Source organism: Dama dama, chromosome 23 (genome assembly GCF_033118175.1).
Source record: "Dama dama isolate Ldn47 chromosome 23, ASM3311817v1, whole genome shotgun sequence".
NCBI classification, from domain to species: domain Eukaryota; kingdom Metazoa; phylum Chordata; class Mammalia; order Artiodactyla; family Cervidae; genus Dama; species Dama dama.
This window is the reverse complement of record NC_083703.1, coordinates 36,729,770-36,750,689: the sequence shown is the minus strand read 5'-3', so window position 1 is coordinate 36,750,689 and position 20,920 is coordinate 36,729,770. Positions and strand designations below refer to the sequence as shown.

Sequence of the window (20,920 nt, the reverse complement as noted above, 5' to 3'; positions counted from 1 at the left end):
ACGCAGGGCCGTGTATACCATGGTAAGATGCAAAGTCCACGGCTTTCATTGCGAGAGATGGGAAGCCATTCGTGGGTTTTAAGATAGGAGAGGAGCCAGCAAGGAGACTAAGGAATCCTTTAGAAAACAGGAGAGAAACATAAGAGAGCGGAATTCCAGTAGGCAAGAAAAGAAGCTTCACGAGGAACAGAGTAAGTCATCAGCTATAAGTTATCAAATGCTGCTCACAGGTGAAGTGAGACGAAGACTGAGAAATGAAAAGTGGATTTCAGAACATGGAGGCTCCTGAGAATCCAGAGCATAAGTTTAAGTGGAGTTTGGAGATCAAGTCTAACTTTCAGGTTTAAGAATGAGCAGCAGACATGAGAGATGAAGTTTTTCTGTATAGGAGTGGATCAGAGCAATGGGGTAGTCTTTGGAGGGAGATACAATCAAGATTTTTTTTCCCTGGAGGGCAGTTATTAAAATGTTTATAAAATGATCAAGTAGAATGGGGAAACTTTTATAAGAGGACAATTCCAAGAGTAAAATGGAACTTGATGTAAAAGTAGCCATTTTGGTCTTGGATAGGAATCTGGACTGTCCATCCAGTTATAGAGGCTAGTAGTGTATTCAGATGGAGGAATGTTGCTAGACGCAAGGGTGGGAGTGGGCCGGAGCTGTTACACATTTCCGATTCCTTCTATTTTCTTACAGAAACAAGAAGCAACACAGCAAAGACTCGGGATGTAATGTCAGGTTTGGAAGATGTTAAACAGATAGGTAGGGTACATGGCTAAGAGAAATTAGTGAGAGGTGAAATTGAGCAGGGCCCAGTGAGGCTCCTGGGCATAGAGGCCTTTCTGTTCCCTATTTCTTGTAGGAGAGACTCCAGCCTCCACAACCTTCCCTGAGCTCCAAAGGGCAGATCAAGGGAGGAGCATACAAGAAACAATCTGAGGCAAGATTAAAGGGACCATCAAGATTAGGAGACCGTCCACCTGAGACGAAGGGCTTCCCAGGTGGTAAAGAACCCGCCTGCCAATACAAGGAGATATAGGAAAGGTGGGTTCTATCCCTGGGTTGGGAAGATCATCCGGTATTCTTGCTTGGCAAGCCCCACGGACAGAGGAGCCTCGTGGGCTCACACCCTCAACTTTTTCCGCTCACATCCTAACCTTGTTAGAGACCCCACCTTTAAACCACTGTTATAAAACCCCATCATCAAGTCCTCTGGGGTTGGGACACAGTTTTTCTAGGCAGAAACCTGGTGTGTCTCCCTTTGCTTGGTGAAGTAATAACGATATTTTCTTCTTCACCCTAAACTCTGTCTCCAGGATTTGATATGGCACCTGTGCAGAGGCTGAGCTTTCAGTAACATAGGGGGTAAGGAATATTGGCAGCTCATTTTCCTCAAGCATGCAGTGAATTGAGCAGGGTATACAGGTCAGGTAGGTAAAGTAGAGGAAGAGAGGAGTTATAACAACAGATAACGGAATTAGATTCCCTTACAGAGGTAATTTTTAAAAAAATGGGTTTAATGTTTAGATGTACTTTAGTAAATAGTCGATTCTCATTATCTGAGGCAGCTATGTTCTATAGTCACTGGGAACGCTGAACTGCTCCTCGGGAAATAAACACATGGATGGGGTCCTTAGATACCCTGACCACATTTTCGTCAACTGATTCAACTTTATGTGTGTTTCTGTTTAGACATGTGGTGGTGGTGGTTTAGTCACTTCCGTGTCTGACTCTTTTGCTTCCTCATAGACTGTAGCCCACCAGTCTCCTCTGTCCATGGAACTTTCCAGGCAAGAATACTGGAGTGGATGGCCATTTCCTCCTCCAGGGGATCTTTGAGACCCAGGGATCGAACCTGCATCTCCTGCACTGCAGGCGGATTCTTTATTGCTGACCACCAGGGAAGCCTCTGTTTAGACATCTTATCTAATATATTGTTGGTTCATCAGCACTCACCTCTTCATGGGCAAGAGCACTAACGATGTACCTAAATCAACCCGATGAAGTACACATTTTCTCCACAAAGAACATCACAGCCATCTTGTGCTTAGGAGTACTAGATAATAGTTTAGCATTGTGTTTGGGGTGGGAGTGGAGGGGCACTTAAAACAGGACAATCACCAGTAAAAAGCAACCAAAAAATGCTAAAAACATGACTCATGTGTATCATGAAAAGCACATTTGTTTACAGTATGAGAAGTGAAATAATAAGACTGAGTGTTGCCTTTACCCTCATCAGTGCCTATCAGGCAAGTCACATTCTCTACCACGCATGTCCAGAAATAACTGTGGCTATTGATCTGGGGATTACAGATAAATTTTAGTGAGAAAGTGAACTCGCCAATGCACTATCTGTGATTAACCAGTATGGAATGTACACTGCTACCGCTGTTTCTCTCTGTAGCTCAGCCCAGTTTGCTGTTTTGATCAAAGGGCATAAAACAGGTTCAGCAGACATCCAATCATTAAACAAGAAATTAGTAATAAATTTGGCTGCCAGCTTTCAAGATGTTTGTGCATGAGACTTCCGTACTATTTTCTGTGCTGTTCCAATGTGATGTCTTGTTACAAAAGTCCTAGAAATTGCACTTAAAAAGCTCCAGTTTTTCTTTTTTCTTCCATTTCAGTCATTGGCAGTTTTCTTCTTAGTTACTGACAGCATCGGAGGGCACTAAGTAGACCTCTACCGGTCCTCCCAAACAGCAATAATCTGACCTTTTGACAAATATGGCTACCTGATTAAAAAATTTTTTTTTTCCATCAGTTGTGATTTCTGGCCCTTTCCCCCATCGTCCCATCTCTTGATTAGGTCAGCAATAATGTAACTGGTTAGATACCATTTAAATCAGTTTTTTGATACTTCTTTTTGAAGGGATCTTGTTTCTTCTGATTTGTTTCCTACCTTGCCTTTTTCTTCCCTGTAAATGGCTGTATATTTAGTTTACGTTTATTACTATCCTTCGTAGTTAATGCTGCCTTTTAAGGAGTTTACAGCAGAAGAAATAAAACCACCTGAATACCATCACCCTCAGGTAAAGGTTCAGCTTCTTATGGTGGTGACAGTGGTAAAGAACCTGCCTGCCAATGCAGGAGACAGAAAAAACTTATGCTTCCATCCCTGGGTCAGAAAGATCCCCTGGAGAAGGGCATGGCAAGCCACTCCAGTATTCTTGCCTGGAGAATCCCATGGACGGAACAACCTATCGGGCTACAGGCCATGGGGTGGCAAAGAGTCTGACACAACTAAGCGACCAATACACACACAGACACCCCCGCCCTCACCCCTTTAACTGGGAGGTGAGCTTGGATTTTTTTCACTCTTCCAATATGCCTATTTGCCACTGTGTAGTGGCAAAGAGTCTGACACGACTGAGCGACCAACACACACACACACACACACAAACACACAGATACACTCCTTAACTGGTGGGGTATAGTTGGATTTTTCTCCTCCAAATATGCCTATGTTGCCACTGAGTCTGTAGCAGTGTATAAAATTCAATTTGCAGCAAATCATTTAGCGCCCTGCCCACCCTACCCAGAGCCTTTATTTGTGCTTCCCTGGTGGCTCAGTTGGTAAAGAATCAACCTGCGAAGCAGGAGACCTGAGCTCCATCCCTCGGTTAGGAAGATCCCCTGGAGAAGAAAATGACAACCCACTCTAGTATTCATGTGCCTGGGAAACCCCATGGACAGAGGAGCCTGCTAGGCTACAGTCCATTAGGTCACAAGAGCGGGACACTACTTGGTGACCAAACCATCACCAACACACACACACGTAAAGCTTTATTAGGGAGTATACTTGGATTTTCCACACACACACACACACACACCCACACCCACACACCTAAACCTTTATTAGGGAGTATACTTGGATTTTCCCCCTCTAAATATGCCACTGTGCCTGTAGCAGTCTATAAGATTCAATTTGCAGCAACTCATTAGCACTTCCCAGGTCTTATTGGAGCGTCTCTGATGACTCAGTTGGTAAAGAATCCGCCTGCAATGCATGAGACCCAAATTCAATCCCTGGGTCTAGAGAAGGAAATGGCAACTCACTTCTGTATTCTTGCCTGGAAAATCCCATGGACAAACAGGAGCCTGGTGGGCTACAGTCCAAGGGGTCGCAAAGAGTCGCCCACGACTCTGCAACTAAACCGCCACCACCACCAGGCCTTACTTAGTTCACCTGCGAAAAACTCCAGATGACTGGATCTGAGCGCGGAGGAACTAAAAGAGAGAAAAACGAGAAATAAAGGAGACGGTGGGGAGGGCGCGGCTGGGGTGGAAACTATTAAAAACGACACTTTTTCTGAGTGTCCCCCTACATCAGCAGGCTCATCGGGTGTTTTAAAGCAGCGGCGCTCGCCCTTCTCACCTTTGGTCTTCGAAGGCGCACGAGCTTCGGGCACAAAGCCCGGTGACCCTGAATGCCACCGGCCCTTTCCCCGCGCTTCCGGGGGTGACTTACTTCTGTGAAGCCGAAGGCCTAGCTCCGGGTCTGCCCGCCGGTCTGAGGCGGGCGCGAGGCCCCGATTCCGGTTCCGAGAAGCGGACCTCGCGGGAGCTCGCGCCGCCGCTCACAGAGCGAGCACCTGGACCCACCGTCCGCCAGCCGCCCAACCACGGGCTTCCCGGCCGGAGCCCGCAGGGGCAGGGGCGGGGGCGGGGGCGGCGGCCGGCGCGCTCCCCCGCGCGCCCCCCGCCCCCTGCGCCGCCGGGCGCACGCGCAGCAGCGCAGCCGCCCTTATTTAGTCCGCGATGGCTCCTCGCGCGCCCCACCGGCCTCCTCCCATAGACGCTGCCCGCCCCGCGCGCCCCGGGGCCCCCGGGACCGGCCTCGGGCGGCTCCCCGAGCCCGACTACCCCTAAACCGGAACGGCGGCGGCCGAACGGGCGCGTGCGGACCGGTAGCGGCGACCGGAAAGAGCGGACGGGTCGCGAGGAGGCGAGCCAGGCCGCGGAGGAAGAGGAAGGCCGGGACGAGCCGAGGTTTGCCGAAGGCGGCGTTCCGGCGCGCGCGAGGGTGGGAGAGGAGGGGCGCGGCGGAAACTGCCGAGGGTTTCCGAAGGCCGCAGCGGCCGAGTTGCCCGGATGTAGTTGGTGGAGCGGCAGCGGCGGCACCAGCGGCGGCGGCGGCAGGAGGAGGAGGCGGCGAAGGACCCAGCGGCGGCGGCGGCGGGGGGAGGAGGGGAGGAGGCGGCGGAGCGGGAGGAGGAGAAGGCGGAGGAGGCAGTCGCGCTGTCCGCAGGGCGAGCAGGACGCGTCGTGTTGCCCCCTCCCCCCTACCCCCCGGTTCGCCGCTGCCCGGCCTCAGCTGAGCGTGAGCGTGGTGCGGACGGAGGAGATGGCCCGGGAGCGCCGGCGCCAGTGACGGGGAGGTGCTGAGCGTCGCCGAGGGCGCGCCGGGCCTGCGCCGCCCGCCGCCTGCGCGCCCGCCCGCCGCCGCCGTCTCCCGCGGCCGCTCCCCCCTCCCCGACACACGCTCACAGGCCGGGCATTGATGGTAATGTATGCGAGGAAACAGCAGAGGCTCAGTGATGGGTAAATCGTCTTTTCGTTTCGAGGCGGCTGGGCGGGCGGCGGGGGGGCGCTCCTTCTCATCTGGGCCGGCCGCGCCGCCATTTTTGTTGTTAACCCTGATCCGGAGCGGCCGGGAGGGGGAGCGGCCGCGCGGGCGGCGGCGGGCGGGGGATAGTCGGCGGTGGACGGCCGCGGGCGGCGGCGGCCCCTCCCCGGCGGGAGCCCTTGTGAGTGTGTGTGAGCGGGTGTGAGAGCGAGAGCGTGTGCGCGCGGCGGGAGGGCGGGCTGCCGGGGGCCGGAGCGCCGCTGGGATTCGGGGCGGGGGGGTTTCTGCGGGCTCCGTGCGGGGGGCCCGTTTCCCGGCCTCAGGTGGCCATTTCTTATGTTTTCCAGCTGTCACGACCGGCGGGGGGACGCGCAGCCTTACCAGGTACCACGGGGCGGGCGCGGGCTGCGGGGCTGGCGGGGCCGGCGGGGGAGGGAGGAGCCGCTACTCGAGCGCAGGCTTCACAGGTCGCTGCAGGCCCTTCGGGGCCACAGACGCGAAACCCGCTCGGCGGGGCCGGAAACCCTGCGCTCGGCTCACGGGGCGCTCGCCGGCTAGGGGTGGGGGCTTATTTTGACAGGTGACGGGAGGAAGTTCAAGTTCTTTTTGCGGGGGGGATGGGGGGAAGGGAATAAAAATTGATTCTCGTCCAGGAAGGACCTGACTCGGTTATTTGGGTGTGCGGGACTCGGTGGGGCGAGGTGTTCAGTAACTCTGGAATCACCTTCATTTGTTGTTTTGGGGGAACTAAAAGTTAACGCAGAGGTATCAGAATTAGACGGAAGGGCAGGGAAGAAGCCACTAATGGGTTTCAACTCTTGAAGTGGGTTGTAAACCATTACCCCTTCCCAGTTTGTTTTGGGTGCACGTAATTAATTGTCTTAACTAGTGAAAGATGGCGCTTTTGTTTCTGTAGAAATTGAGATCTTTGAGTACTTGGGTAATTCATTCTCATGAAAGGAGTTCCAAGTACATAGTTTTCTTTTTGTGACAGCTTCGTGTAACATTGTAAAATTTTTTTTTGAAAGAGTTGGCTCCTGTTTTCCGGGGGAGGGAAATTCATTAATTTGTGACTCCGGGGTGACCCTAGAAGTAAATACTTCTTGCATCTGACCACTTAAAGGATAGGAGAGCCGGTTTCCAAAGAAACAGTTGTGTTTCTGGGTAGCATGAGTTAAAGTTCCAGTTAAAAATCTAGGTTCCTTGACGAGTAAAACATTGTGCATTACATTTGGATAAGTCAACGATTAAACTGTTGAATCACACTCTGAAACATGGTTAATTATGCATTTAAAAAGACAGCTATATCATGGTTGTCTTAAATAGGTTAAAATTTTTTGAGGGGGAGTTCCATTAGGATAGGTCAGAAATAAGAGCCAACATTTCTATACCTTAAAATTGTTTCCCATGCCTGAAATGCCTTACTTATTTGAATTCAAGAATTGGAGAAATTCTGATAAGAATTCTCTGAATTCTGATGCTTTTTTGGGGTCAGATTGAAGAAACGTGTTTATGCTTATATTTGTGTCTAGCATAGTTGCAGAGCAAAAATACTAGAGTAGTACTCAGTGAATACTTCAGATTAAAATTTTTAACTCCTAGAAAAGCTTGAGTTAATTTGCCAAAGTGTTTTGATTTATTGTGTTTACAAGATGATTAATGGAAGGTTTTTTTTAAAAAGTATTTTGATATGTGTGAGGAGCCTTACAATAACTCGTGGTTAGGTCTTGGGTGGATAACTTAAAGGCAGAATTAAAAGAAATTTTAATTTTACAGACATAAATTCATAAAACTGAATGTAGTTAATATTGCAAATTTTATGATAGAATTAACTTAAGAAATTAAAAGTTTGATTTCTTTTTTATTTTGGGGGGGTGATGTTTTACAGGCACTTAAGTATTCATCGAAGAGTCACCCCAGTAGTGGTGATCACAGACATGAAAAAATGCGAGACGCCGCAGATCCTTCACCACCAAACAAAATGTTGCGGAGATCTGATAGTCCTGAAAACAAATACAGTGACAGCACAGGTCACAGTAAGGCCAAAAATGTGCATATTCACAGAGTTAGAGAGAGGGATGGTGGTGAGTAGCTTTTTTTATTGAAACTTAAATTTATTAATAATAATTCTATGTGAGACAAAAAGTTTTAGTCATTTTTCCAGCTTGCAAATGTTACTAAGTGGTTATGTCAGAATATTTTGACTCCTAAACAAATTATATAGAAATAAGATGCTGACCCGAGCATCCACAGCTGGACCCCAGTGGGTGATAATTAGAGGATGCATTTATGAATGTAGCCTACCAGTGCTTTATTAGTAGTGAGTGACATGCAGGACATTTCTCCAAGAAAGGAACTTTTACCTTTTCAACTTTCCAAGACTGCAGTTTGACTTGGTTCATTTTGAGATCCTTGTTTCTACTTGAATTTATTTTTCAAGGAGTTCAGATGTGTGTTCTTGTGGTAAAGTATGAATTTAAAAATTTAGAAGGTTTTTTGAGACAGTTCATGGGTTAAGAAAGTCATTTGTGATACTGGAAATTTTTGTTAGGTTTTTTTTTTTTAAGGAAAATACTATTTTTCATATTTTCCAGGGTCTTATTAATGTAACTTCTGTATCTACTCAGATACTCACCTTTTTGAAAGTTGACTTCAGTGGTTTTACCCTTCCTTCATCTATTACTTTGCCTCAAGTTCTTTGTGGTAGGAGGCTGAAAATTGTTTTCAGACTTAATGTATCCAAAATTTACCAAAATTATCAAGATTTCCTATCTATGTATGTCATTCATTGAGAGACAAACCAATTTCGCTAAGTCAATTAATCATCTCTATTATTCCTGCTATAAGATCTTAAATTACATAATAGATAATCTGTTTGAAATAAATACACCATTTTGATTGTGCTTTTATAAGCTTATAAGGAAACTCAAGAGTCCCTCATGGCTTTCTGTCTCTGATTTTCAACTATTTTCAAATCCTGCTTCTCCTGGTTCTCTCTTTGCCTCCTAGGGTAGAAATCAGCTGTATTCAGTGTGATGAGATTGGAAAACATTGGCCGCCTCTGTATATAATTGGTGGGTTGAGGAAGTTAATAGTGGTCAGAAGATTGCATGGAGATGGAATATTGGGATGGTTATTGAATGGGAGGGGAGTATAGTTCTCTGTTAAATATAGCATAGCTGTATGCTACTTACACATATAAACTTATATATGTTTGTAAATGACAGCAGGTGGATTTGGTTAATAAGTGTTAGAATTTTGGGGGCAAAATTAATATTTTTAGTCTTGGGGATAAGTTTTGTGTAGTGTTAGGTTTAGCCTGAGATTGTATTACCAGTCACTCTATTATAGTGGATTTCATTTCAAATGTTAGATCTTAGAAGGCAGTATTGTTTGTACTATATTGTGCTTTGTCTTTAAAATTTTGCTGATTGTGACTTAAGTAGGATGTGGCACCTCATCTTAAAGATAGTAAGTATCCCAGGTTCTCTTTTAGTGATTATGATCTGGTTAATCTGTCATCTAGCCCCAAATCCAGAAAAGGGTCATTTTAGGTACTCTAGGAGACTTGACTTCTGTAAATGCTTTCATGCATTTACAGTGAACTGTGTCTGATTAAGTTCTTTTACAGGTGAAATATTCACAAGAACATTCTGTTGCTTAATTATTGAGCAAACACTGGGCGTCCCCTGTGTGTCAGCAGTTGTGTGGTGTGCCTGGAAGTAATGCTGAGATGTGGTCCTGTCCTTGAAGCTGTTGCTACAAGCTCTGACTCTGGAGAGCTACTTGTTTTAGCTGCTTGATTTTTTCTGTACTTTTTTTTTTTTCTTCACTTTGATTTTCATTTTCCTTCCTGTGTGTAGTTTATATACCTCTTATTGGGTTTTAGTTTCCTTTTTATGTGCATCTGCTTGCTGATGTTTCTTTAGTTCCATTCGTAAGAAACTTATCTTTCTGATCTAGTCATTTGCTAAGTTAAGCCCCTTTTCTGATTTGCTTTTTAACAACTTGCTTGTTTTCCTCTGGAGTCTTAACTAATACTGACTTCATCCCTGGTCTCTGTTATCTCTCAGATACTTGACTGCCATATTACTTTACACCACGGAGGAGTAATAACAAATAATATAAAATGAGATCTGTGTTCTTGAGTGCAGACAGCATCTTTGATGTTAATTTTGCGTTTTAAAGATGTGAAGTGATTCTTCCCTCAATTCTTAGCTGTTTAAGTCATTATACTTTGACTCCAGGTATTTTTTTCTTAACAATAAGAGTTTGAAACTAACATTTTAAAGTGAATGTGTGTGATTTCATTATAGGTATTTGTATTCCCTGATATTTTCATCTTTATAAAATCAATTGTATATGTAGATAAATTTTCACGTAAAGATCAAAACCATTATTCAAAGTCAAATGCAAGTGAGCTGGATTTTCTGTGCACTCAGCATGTGTAAGTAACAATATAGGAACAGGTTATTATATTATCGAACTAATATAAATTGATTTTTATTTTAGGATTTAAAAAAATCTAGTGATTTTAATAAATGCCTAACTGAAGTGTCTATATACCCCCTACCCTACCCCACACTGTCCCATTGGACTTTACTGGCATCTGTCCACAGTTTTTTTTTTTTAGTTCTTCATGGCACCTTAGATTTCCTTAAAGTGCCAATTCAGAGTAATATATAAAAAGAATTTAAGACATACTAATACTCTAAGAAATCAGAAAGCAGGGATTGAGAACGATTGTCACTCCCTGCAGAAGATTGAAGTCTATAGTTTAAAAGGATTTATTCCAACTAAATTTGTACAGTTAAAGGAATTAGAGATTTTTATCCCTTAGGATTTATGAAAGGGAGTTTAGATTATTATAACTAAGGGAAATTTTGTGACATAACATTACCTAAAGGTTCATTACTTGGTGGAAAATTATTTTTACATAATATTGTGATCAACCTGCAGGATGATGCTAGTACCAGTGAGTTTGGGAATGAAGGGTAGCTTTATAGGAACTATGTAAAGCTGTTCCACAAAAGTTCAGCCTCTTGGGGGTTGTCCCATTTTTCTTCTCTTCCCTCTGAGAATTAACTGTTAGAAACATATTTTGGGGGGAGATAGCTTAGCTCAGTTAGTTAATCGAAAAAAATTCTTTACTGGTTCCCTGAATTGTGGGAATTAAGTGATTTTCTATAGCTTTTTAAGTTAGTATTCAAATATTTTTGAGTACAAAGGAAAAATTGCCTTAGTGCTTGCATTTCTAACTTTTAAGTTTTTCACTGCATAATGAAAGTAACCTTTTTATTTTTCTGGTCATTTACCCATATTTGGAGAAATTGGGAAATTTAATCCAATTTTCAAATGACAGTTATTGTAACATTTGAAGGAATTGTTATTAAGTAGGAAGTATTTGGGGATACTTGTTCTTATAGTTTTTAAAATAGAATTTAGTAGTATTTTAGTATTCTCACATTAAATTGATAATTGCATAGTATGACTTTTGTGGTTCTTTGAATAACTTTACACTGGGATAGAATGAAATATGCTTTGCATTTGTAATGTTAGAAAGTACTATAAAAATGAACAGTCTCATTTGATTCTTGCACTGACCTTGGAAGGTGGGTAGAACAAATAGTATCCCTGTTTTATAGTTTATGAATGAGGGAAGATTTACTTGTGTGAAAGGAACCAATAGTAAGATTCGTCTAGAAACGGGCTTCCCAGATGGCACTAGTGGTAAAGATCCTGCCTGCCAATACAGGAGACATGAGAGACATGGGTTCAATCCCTGGGTTGGGAAGATCCCCTGGAGGAGGGCATGGCAACCCATTTTTGGTATTCTTAAAGAGGTGGCTATTATAATATAATGCATTTCAATTCACAGTCAAAACTATTTTGGTATGGTTTACTTCAAGATCTTTTAAGAAAGAAAGAAAAAGTGAAGTTGCTCAGTTGTGTCCACCTCTTTGCCACCCCATGGACTGTAGCCTGCCAGGCTCCTCTGTCCTTGGGATTTTCCAGGCAAGGATTGCCTAAGGCAGTATTAATTGAACTGATTCAGCTGTGCAAGATGTATTTAAAGTTCTTGGTGAACCTACTTAGGATTTGGGGTTCGTAATTCACAGAAAATATGTATTCTAGATGGTCTTTCTGTTAAGCCTCTTTTTGTCTTATTCTTTTGTGCAGGATAGTTTGGGTTAAGTTGTGAATCATTTTGTTATGGTGCTGAAAACAGTGGAGCTAGCAGTGAGCTGGAGTATCTTCATAGGGATCTGTACCTGGACTCTGCTTCTGGGATCTTATACTAAGTACAGGAGTTGTTGTTTGTCAATCATTTCAAAACCAAGTTTTTAGGGCTTGAAAATACACCCTACGAAGAGTGTCCTTTTTATTATTTATTTGATGCATCATAATTTTGAAAGCCCTCTAATATCTGGTCCCACACCCCTTTGAATTAGGCTGATCAGGATTATTTGTTTTATGATGAACATATAATCCAATTATGTAGCCTAGTATTAGCTACTGAAAGTAGAAAGCAAGTGTTTTTGCTATATATAAAACCTTATCTCTACCTTACAGTTGTACTCCAACTACAACCACTTGGTTACATCTCAATAAACCCATCAAAAGTTGAAAATACCGCAAGTTGGGAATGCCTTTAATACACCTAACCTACTTTAAATGTTCTGAGAACACTTACATGAGCCTGCAGTTGGACAAAATTACCTAACACGGAGCCTGCTTTATAATAAAGTGTTGAATATCTCATGTAACTTTCTGCTGTACTGAGAGTTAAAAGCAGAACTGGCTGTAAGTGTAGGAGTTGTTTCCCCTTCTAATTACGTGGCTGACTGGGAATTCCGTCTCCCTGCTGCTGCCGCCCCATCCTCAGGTGCATATCATAGTGCATATCTCTAGCCTGGGAAGAGAGCAGAATTCACAATTAGAAGTGTGCTTTCCACTGCATGCCTTTTGCTTCCACACCATTGTAAGGCCAGCAGATCCTAAGTTGGAACTGTGGTATATACTTAAAATTGCTATTCTCTCCTTCTCTGAACTTCTGTCCTACCTGAACTCTTCAAGAGCCTCTTGAGTGGTGTTCCGCATCCTTTTTGCTTCACACTGTTATTCACAACACATAGCCAGAGTGGTCCAGATAAAATGCCAGTCAGCTTAGATCACTCATGCTCAAGACCCTCCCTTGACCCTGTTACTTACCAATGCCTGTAATAGGCTCTTTGTAAAATCTGGTGTCTGGGTGTTTGTGCTGCTCTGTCTGCATCGGCCCTCAGGAAGTTTGTTCTGGTCTCAAGAGTTCCGCTCCTTGTTTCTGGGATGCTCATCTTTCTGTATGTCCACCTGATGCGGTCTCATTCCAGTAGGGTGTCAGCTTAAGCAACCCCCCTCCCAGAGGCCTACTTACCCTTCTGATGACTCAAACAGCTCCCTATCATCCTCTGTCCTGTCTGCTACTTTGTTCCTTCCTTGTACTTAAAGTGACCTGATGTTATTCTAGGCATTCTGTTACAGCACATGTTACTGAAAGTTACCATGCCATGCAAAATTGCACCCTGGGATTTATAGGGAAAATGTGATAGGGGCACAGTATTCAAAAACATTGTCAATGACACATTAAAAGAGGAACTTTACAAATATCTTGATATAACTTTGTTAAATGGTTAAGGAGTAAACTAACAATATAGTTAATAACAGCATTTTAGTTTGCTAATGACCTGAAATTAGTTTGTGGAAAGGTTGCAGTTTGTGAGTTATTGTGAAATGATGGAAGGAAGGTTATCTGAAGTAACCCTCTGAAAATGGTAACCAACTGTGGGTGGATGTGACTCCTAACTGGAAGAACTGGGGTAACTGGCAGGTATTTGAGGTGTGTGTCTATCCTGTGAGTGAGTATGAAGCTTGGTCAACTGGGTGCAGCTGGTGTTTTCTCAGCAGATGAAATTGTTTGTAGGTAAGTGGGAAATTTATATTATGCTCAGATAGTTTCCTGATAATAGGACTCAAACAAACTTGCGTTTTCAAAAAAAAAAAAAAAAAGCAGTGTTATAGCAGAACTGACAGTTGCTTGTTCTCTGGAACACACTCACCAGAATAGGGAGTGAGTTTCTTAATGATTTTATCCCCTAATATCCCAGTTGCCTAGAACAGTGCTCCACACTATGGAGCATTTTAGTAAATGGGTAGATGAAAGAGTACTTGGTTTGTCATTATGATTTAAGGAAATGAAATTGCGTTTTTCTGGAACAGTGTTTCTCAAACTTGTATGTGTATATGAAACATCTGGGGATCTTGCTGAAATGCATGTTTCAGTTCGTCAGTCTAGGGTGAGGCCCAGGGCTCTGCCTTTTTAACGAGATCCCAGATGTTGCCTGTGTTGCTGGCTGCACATGAGTAACAGGGTGCTAGAGCGCACTGCCCAATGGAAATAAAATGTGAGCCACAAAGGCAAGTCACCTGTGGAGATTGCTGGTAGCCATGTTGAAGTAAAAGTGAAGTGAGTTTTAGTATATTTTATATAACGTAATGTATATAAAATATTAATTTCGGCACATACTTGGTATTTTAAAAACTAAAGATTTTTTTTACACTCCTATTTTTTTGCAAAGTTGTTGAAATCTTGTTTTCCGCTTATAGCATATATCAGTTGGGACCAGCTAACATTTCCTGTGCCTACTTGCCACATGTAGTTAGTGACTGACTGAATTGGACAGCAGAGTTCTGGAGAATATGATCACTCTTGACGTATTTAGCTTGACACATATTCCTGTTTTTCTAAAACTTTTTATCTGCTTGATTTCTGAAATAGGACGTTTTTGCAAGGCAAGGTTGGAGTTAATGGGCCCTTGGACTGTATAGTGCTGCTTGTACTAAAATTTTTCTTTGTTAGTACAATTTTATTATAGTAAAACCAGGAAATGCAGAGGAGGGAAAATGACATTGCCCCAAATCTTATCAGTTTTTGTAGGACTCCTCCTTGTGCTATAAAATACCAGAATTATTCTATAGGTAGCCTTTGTAGAGTTTCTATTAAAAATGGTTAACATTTTCCGGTTTTATTTGACTTGTCTTTAGTATATTTTCTCAATGGATTCAATACTTGGTGTTGGCAGTATCAGTCTGAGAGGCCTGATGAGGTGAACTTTTAGTTAGTGCTCAAAGAATGTACGTATTTACCTTTCATGCTTAACCAGTGGGTGAAGCCATTTTTCAGTTAGAGTTGTTTAAGGCCAGGCACTGATACTTGTAGTGGGGTGGTGACTTTAGGCCCATTACTTTAATGTGTGTTTCTGTGTCCTTTCCCTGAGCACTGGTGTGGAGTTGAATGAAAATTGTGGTATCTAAAGCACTTGTAAAGCGTTTAGCTGAGTGTTCAGACTGACATAGTGAATTATTAGGTTTACTCTTATTCTTGTGACTAATTAGGAGTTGGTGTCAGTCAGATCAGCAGCCCCAGGCCTCAAGCTACTCTTTCATTCTTTCTTCTTCCTTAGGAAGGAGCATCCTAGATATTTCACTTGCCAGTTGAGGAACCTGGTCAGTGAAAGCTGCATGAAGAGGCCTGCAGGACTGTGCTGACTTGCTCCCTGCTCATACTCAGAACTCTGTAGTTGAGAGATTTTTAGGATTGATGGAAGGGGAAACCTAAACACATGTTTATTATGATTACCCCAAATTGGGCTGTCTGTTCAAATCACTTAGGAAGCTTTTAAAGCTGTAAGTTCCTGAGTCCATCTGAATTACCCTGAATCAGAGCAATGGAGGAGGATGGAGCATAAAAAACTGAATTTTTTAAAACAAACGCTTGTTTAATTTCAGTATTTACCAACTGCAGATGTAGGGAGAGTACACACAAGAGGGGGATCCTCAGAAAAAATGAGATATTAAGGAATGTGAATTTTATCATTAGGACTGTAGAAGTAGGGTGGTTGTTTGCCAAATCATACTCTGCTTTCTTGAGTTTCAAAGAATTTTCTTCTGTCACCTTCTGTCTGAGTCACAGATAATAGTATAATTTGTATGCAGTTACACATTAAATAGTGAAGTTAGCATCCTGTGGCATCTAATGTGGTAGTTAATGCCCTAGAGTAGAACTGGTGTGGCCACTAGAGTTTCTTACCAGTATTAGCAGCTCGACAGACCAGTAAGATCTATTTGGGTAGTATCTGAAGCCACTGCTATTTCTTCAGATGAAATGTCTTTGGCATGTCGTGTCTCCCCCCACCCCTCCCATTCCCATGCCATCAGGCTTTCCTGAGACAGTTTAGTGCTAAACTTGACTTAGTTTTTGTCTATTTGGAAAGTACAGCCTTCACCCAAGTTGGTATATTCAGGCTGACTTCAGGTGTTAGCAAATAGTTTTCTTGAAATTGACCCTTAGGAGTAGGGTTGACCCTTGAACAGTATTTTGGGTTGGGATGGCAACAGACCTGTCGCACACAGCATTGCAATTCTGTGTGTAACTTAACAGTCCATCATCCTTACCCATGGTTCCACATTTCAGATTGAACTAACTTCTGGTCGTTTAGTACTATCAGTGCATTTATTGAAAAGATAGCTATGTGTAAGTTGACCCATGCAGTTCAAACCTCTGTTGGTCAAGGGTCAACTGTAATTGCATTTTAAACAAAACTTAGGATGAGCATGGCTGATGAATTTAGATAATGCTAGTCTTTTGGTTTAATCTCTGATTCCTTCTGAGTTACACAGCAGTATGCCCCAAAGAGCATGGCATTGTGTTGGCATCTTCTGAAGGGTTTTGACTAAACTGTATTATATTCAGAACTGGTCCTTTCTGGTAGCCAAAAAGCAACTCTCGTAAAAGATACTATTTTGGAATATTTGGCTTAGATGAGATCATGGTGAATATTTCTGCATTTAATAATACACTTATGAAGAAAATTTTCTGATTTTTCAAACTTTATAAAGTGTGCACTGGTTGATTCTGCAAACTTCCATTGAAGCCCTGAGGGAAACATGGAATCTGTGACACAGTAAGATGGGCAGTTAGAAGTGGTGTTTTTTGCTGCCCTACAGCCTTTTCTGTGATGATTTGTCCCTGCTGATTGTTAGCTCCTTATTCAGGTTTTAAAGCCTTCTTATTTAATACTGTATGTGTAGAGATTAAGTCTTGTTTAACATGAGACGTTTTAAGTCATAAGGAATATTGTTAAGGGTTAAGTCACAAGACTATTCTTTCCAAAGCTGAAGACTAACCTTAACTTTGTACTTTTGTGTAATTATGGTAGTTTCTTTTTAATATAACTTAAATGTCAGTGTTCCTTATTTTGCAAAAGTAGACCAAGTTACTTGGTTCCTCAAAATCTCCTCTTTGATTTGGGTCAGTTTTATTTATTATTTCCTCAACAATCAGTTTGGTGAGTCCCTGATATGGGCTTTAGAATTGGAATGTTCTTGATTTTTGGGAAGAACAGGTTTTAAAATGTAGCACTCATTTTAGTATTTAAATGTTAAACTATTATTTTTAGTGCAGACATTGATAATTACTGTTTAAATATAAGTTGATTTTCATTTTCATTACATAGTGTATGGAAGACTTAAGTGGCCTCTTTAAAGCAGGAGAACTACTGCTAGTAGTAGCAGTTGCTAGTTGTTCAGTTGGACTTTGTTAGCTGAGGAATCACATGCTCGTTCACGGCTTTCCCCCATTATGTCCTTGTTCATGGGCACACTGTACAGTTAGGCTTTTTAAAAACACTTACATTTGGCTCTGCTGGGTCTATCTTTGCTGCATGTGGGCTTTCTCTAGTTGCGGAAAGCAGGGGCTACTCTAGGTGGAGTGCTTGGGTTTCTTGTTGTGCTGACTTCTCTTACACTGGCTCAGGCTCTAGGGTACCTGGGCTTCAGTGGTTGCTGCCTGTGAGTTCACTAACTGCAGCACACAGGCTTTGTTGCTCCACAGCATGTGGGATCTTCGCAGACTAGAAATGGAACTGGTGTCCCCTGCATTGCAAGGCAGATACTTAACAACTGGACCACCAGGGAAGCCTTACAATTAGGCTTTGAGGTTGTCCTTCTGTGTACTGATTTGGGGCACATTTGCCAGCGTTTGGTTATATAAAGCCTTGTGTCGTTAGCACTGCTTGTTGTATTGTAGATTTGAGGTGATTATCAGGTTTTGGCTTAAGGTGGTAGGAGTAGAATTTAAGAGGGATTGCAGTTGATTGTATTTTGAAGGAAAAACATTCTGGTGTCAAATCTAGATAGATCGGTTTGGATGTGTATTTGTCATTGGGTGACCCATTACAGTCTTGTTTGTGAACTGTTATCAAATTTTTCTAGTAGGGAAACTTCTGAGTCCTACTTTGTAATGTAAAGTGGATTGACCTGTAAATTTGCTTTATTCATATTGCATTGATTTTAATGCAGAGTTATAGAATGATTTAATTCAAGCCTAAATGTGATTTCAGTTTTGATTTTCCTTTTTTTTAAAAGCCAAAGTGTGTTTAGAAGTATGCTTTCAAATTTCTGAATGAATTTTATAAATCTGTATTTTAAAAATTGTTTGACTTTTTGTTCTGATTTTACTGGCCTTTTGAAATTAAGATTTTTTTCCTGTTATCTCAGAATACTTTAATTCTAGCAGATGTTTTTGAAATGTTTGCAAATAATGTAATTTTCTTTTTAGATCTAGTTTAGAACACTTTAAATCAAGTTCTAAAGAAATGGATGCAGTAAATTACTATTGCTGTACTATATAGATTCTATTATATAATACTATGCAATAGAAACCCTTTGTATTTTTAATTTTTACTTGATCTGTTTTTGACAGATAAGAAAGTTTTCCAGTACATGATAGCTGATTTTGCTTATTTTTTAAAAGCATTTTTTGCTCTATGTGTTCTACCTTTCTGTATACATAAAGATTCATCACTTATTTTTTGATGGGTGGTAATCTGAGGCTTTGCATGCTCAAACATGTCTTCATTTTGTTTCTATATATGGAGAATGGTCTTTTTGCTAGATTAAAATCATTTTTCCTTGAATCTTTAAACATTTTATTTCTTGAAGGTACTTCTAAATTGATAACGGATCATAGGTACAAATGAGAAGTCCACAGCAAACCTAGTTCTTGTTTATAAGAGGCTTATCCTTTGGGATGCCTGTGTCTTTCCCCTGCTCTCCTGTCCAGCTTGAGAATCTTGGGATTTCACCTTCACCAGTCTCTCCCTGTGTGTGGTCTTATTTGGGTACTTCTGCTAAGGGCTGTTTTAGCTTGATTGTAGTCCTTAGGAAGAGTCTTTGCATCCTTTCTCCTCTTCCTGCCACCCTCTCCCACTCTTTAAAGTTATTTCTGATTCTTCTCCCTTTGGAATTGGTGTCAGATGTGTTTTGGTTTCATTCTTACTTCTTGCTTGATAAAAAGTAGGTGTTGGGATAACTTTTTGAGTGAGAACAGAGTACATTATACTCTGGGGCGAAGACTCCCACGGCAGGTTCTTCTAGTGCCGTAATTATACTGAAAGCTGTGTTCATTTTATTCACCTGTTAAAAGTTATATTTTTTGGATGATTTTACTTTTAATTTTTAAATGCCTTCTTATAATTTGATTCAATAGAAAGTCTTGAGATTTTATATAATATTTTAGTTTTTTTCCATGTCAAATACATGTCCTCAGAAAGTTTTCTGTCTGGGTTTGCTGCCTCTTGTATGTTACTGTTTCCTCAGGCATTTGCTGTTTGAAGTTGTCTGTTTATGTTTGGAAAGAAGAGTTCAGGTTAGTCAGTCACTGTCCAAAAAAATGTGTAGTTGAAAGTGTTGAATATCTGAGCTGGCCAGTGTGGCAGCCACTAACCACATGTGCCTCTTGAGTATTTGAAATGTGGCTAATGCAGCTAAGAAGTTTTAATGCTTTCAAATTTAAATTTAGCCCGTTGCTGTTATGGCGTTTTCTCTCTGCAGTATTGCAATTTCTCCTTTTGCAGTTGCTAATAATCTTTTGGCTGCCAAGTCCACTGAAAACCTTCCAGATGTTAAGTCCTTTTGAAGTGATTTCGCCTTTCTTATTGATAGCTGCTTGATGTTTAATTTTCTTGGCTTTCCTTTCATTGCAGCTGGTATCAGCTCTTCCTGAGCTCCGAGTCTCATTTACCTTCACTGACATGTCAGTGTTTTTTGCATTGTTCTGTCCTTGCTGCACCCTATCCTTCGATTTCCAGGCTCACAGGGCTTCTTGCTTATTAGGCATATTTCATGTGATGTTCCATGGATTCTGAAGTCTATTCTTTTTTTTTTTTTTTTGAAGTCTATTCTTAACGAGTATTCCCTGACCTGGTTACTATTTGGGAAGTTATCCTTGATTTGTTTTACTTTCCTCATGTGTTTAGGAGGAATTCTAGATCGCATTACTCTTTTCCTAACTGTCATTTTTACAGGTCTGTCGTCTCTTTCCTTATGCATTGCTGTCTGAGTAAAAACTTGAGACTACAAATATACATATTTAAATTTATGAAATAATATTATAATAATATACATAAATATAATATTATGTGTTAACAACATGATTGTCCAAATCTGTGTTTTCCTCCCTAATTCTTCATACACTTACCTGGGTAATCTTCCTATGTAGTATACATAGAAGACACTGAAATGAAAAGAAAATGTTTTTACATTCATGCTGGAAAGCTGGCAACTCAATAGATTTTCTGCTTGTAATGGTAGCTAGAAAACTTGAATTAAAAATCTTCTGGGAAAAAAATATTCTTGAGTCACCATGGCCAAGAGTCCAAACTTTTCTCAGCCACCCTCTCTTCTCTCTAGTACAGTCGTGTAGAACTACTTGTCTGGTCCAGAACATCAAATACTGTTGTCCCCCTGTTCTATCTTTTTTTACAGCAAAACTGTCCTCTAGTCACTCCGCTTGGCAAACCTCTTAATCCTTCAGGATCCCAGTTCTTTATTGTATGAGCCTTCCTTGAACCTGTTTCTCTTAAAATTCCTGTCCGGTGAATTGTAATTGTTTACATATATGGTTTGCCTACTCTTAAGCTCCTAGAAGGCAGAGACTATGTTTAATTTTTCTTGTATCAGGGCCTGGCATATGAATGTAGGTGCTCAGTAATGTTACACTTAACATGCCATTTGACACATCTAGTACATGAGAGAAACAGGTGAATGATGGTAAACTGCAGTTTGTTTTCAGGTGCACTTGAGAGTAAAATAATAAGAATTTAATACTTCAGAATTCTTAAAGTGATTCGATTGAAGTTGCTTTTGTACTGTTTATGAAGGAAGCAAATGATTCATTCACGTTTTCAGGAATCTGTATAAACTTTAAAAAATTGTGTACAGTAATTGCTATGTTAATTCCAACACATTATT

The 20,920-nt window shown here is 41.6% G+C and overlaps 1 protein-coding gene and 1 long non-coding RNA gene across 12 annotated transcripts in view; one reads left to right on the top strand and one right to left on the bottom strand.

The window, feature by feature from the left end:
• Window positions 1–4,657, bottom strand: part of LOC133044733 (uncharacterized) — a 34,714-nt gene extending 30,057 nt beyond the window's left edge. For 3 of the 6 annotated variants that reach the window (XR_009690046.1, XR_009690047.1, XR_009690043.1), the window contains exons 1-2: window positions 4,379–4,657; window positions 4,060–4,230 (exon numbers count right to left, since the gene is read on the bottom strand). This is a non-coding gene — a long non-coding RNA (uncharacterized LOC133044733). The remainder of the gene's footprint in view (window positions 1–4,059; window positions 4,231–4,378) is intronic. The other 3 variants (XR_009690045.1, XR_009690048.1, XR_009690044.1) reach the window with 3 other exon arrangements.
• Window positions 4,658–4,887: 230 nt separating this feature from the next.
• WAC (WW domain containing adaptor with coiled-coil) overlaps window positions 4,888–20,920 on the top strand; it is a 79,171-nt gene continuing 63,138 nt past the window's right edge. For 2 of the 6 annotated variants that reach the window (XM_061126382.1, XM_061126378.1), the window contains exons 1-3: window positions 5,421–5,544; window positions 5,917–5,953; window positions 7,458–7,653. In XM_061126382.1, the coding sequence (XP_060982365.1) occupies window positions 5,504–5,544; window positions 5,917–5,953; window positions 7,458–7,653 (274 nt within the window). In that variant the 5' untranslated portion in view covers window positions 5,421–5,503. Of the gene's footprint in view, window positions 4,993–5,420; window positions 5,545–5,916; window positions 5,955–7,440; window positions 7,654–20,920 lie in introns of those variants that run through there. The other 4 variants (XM_061126379.1, XM_061126380.1, XM_061126376.1 and 1 more) reach the window with 4 other exon arrangements.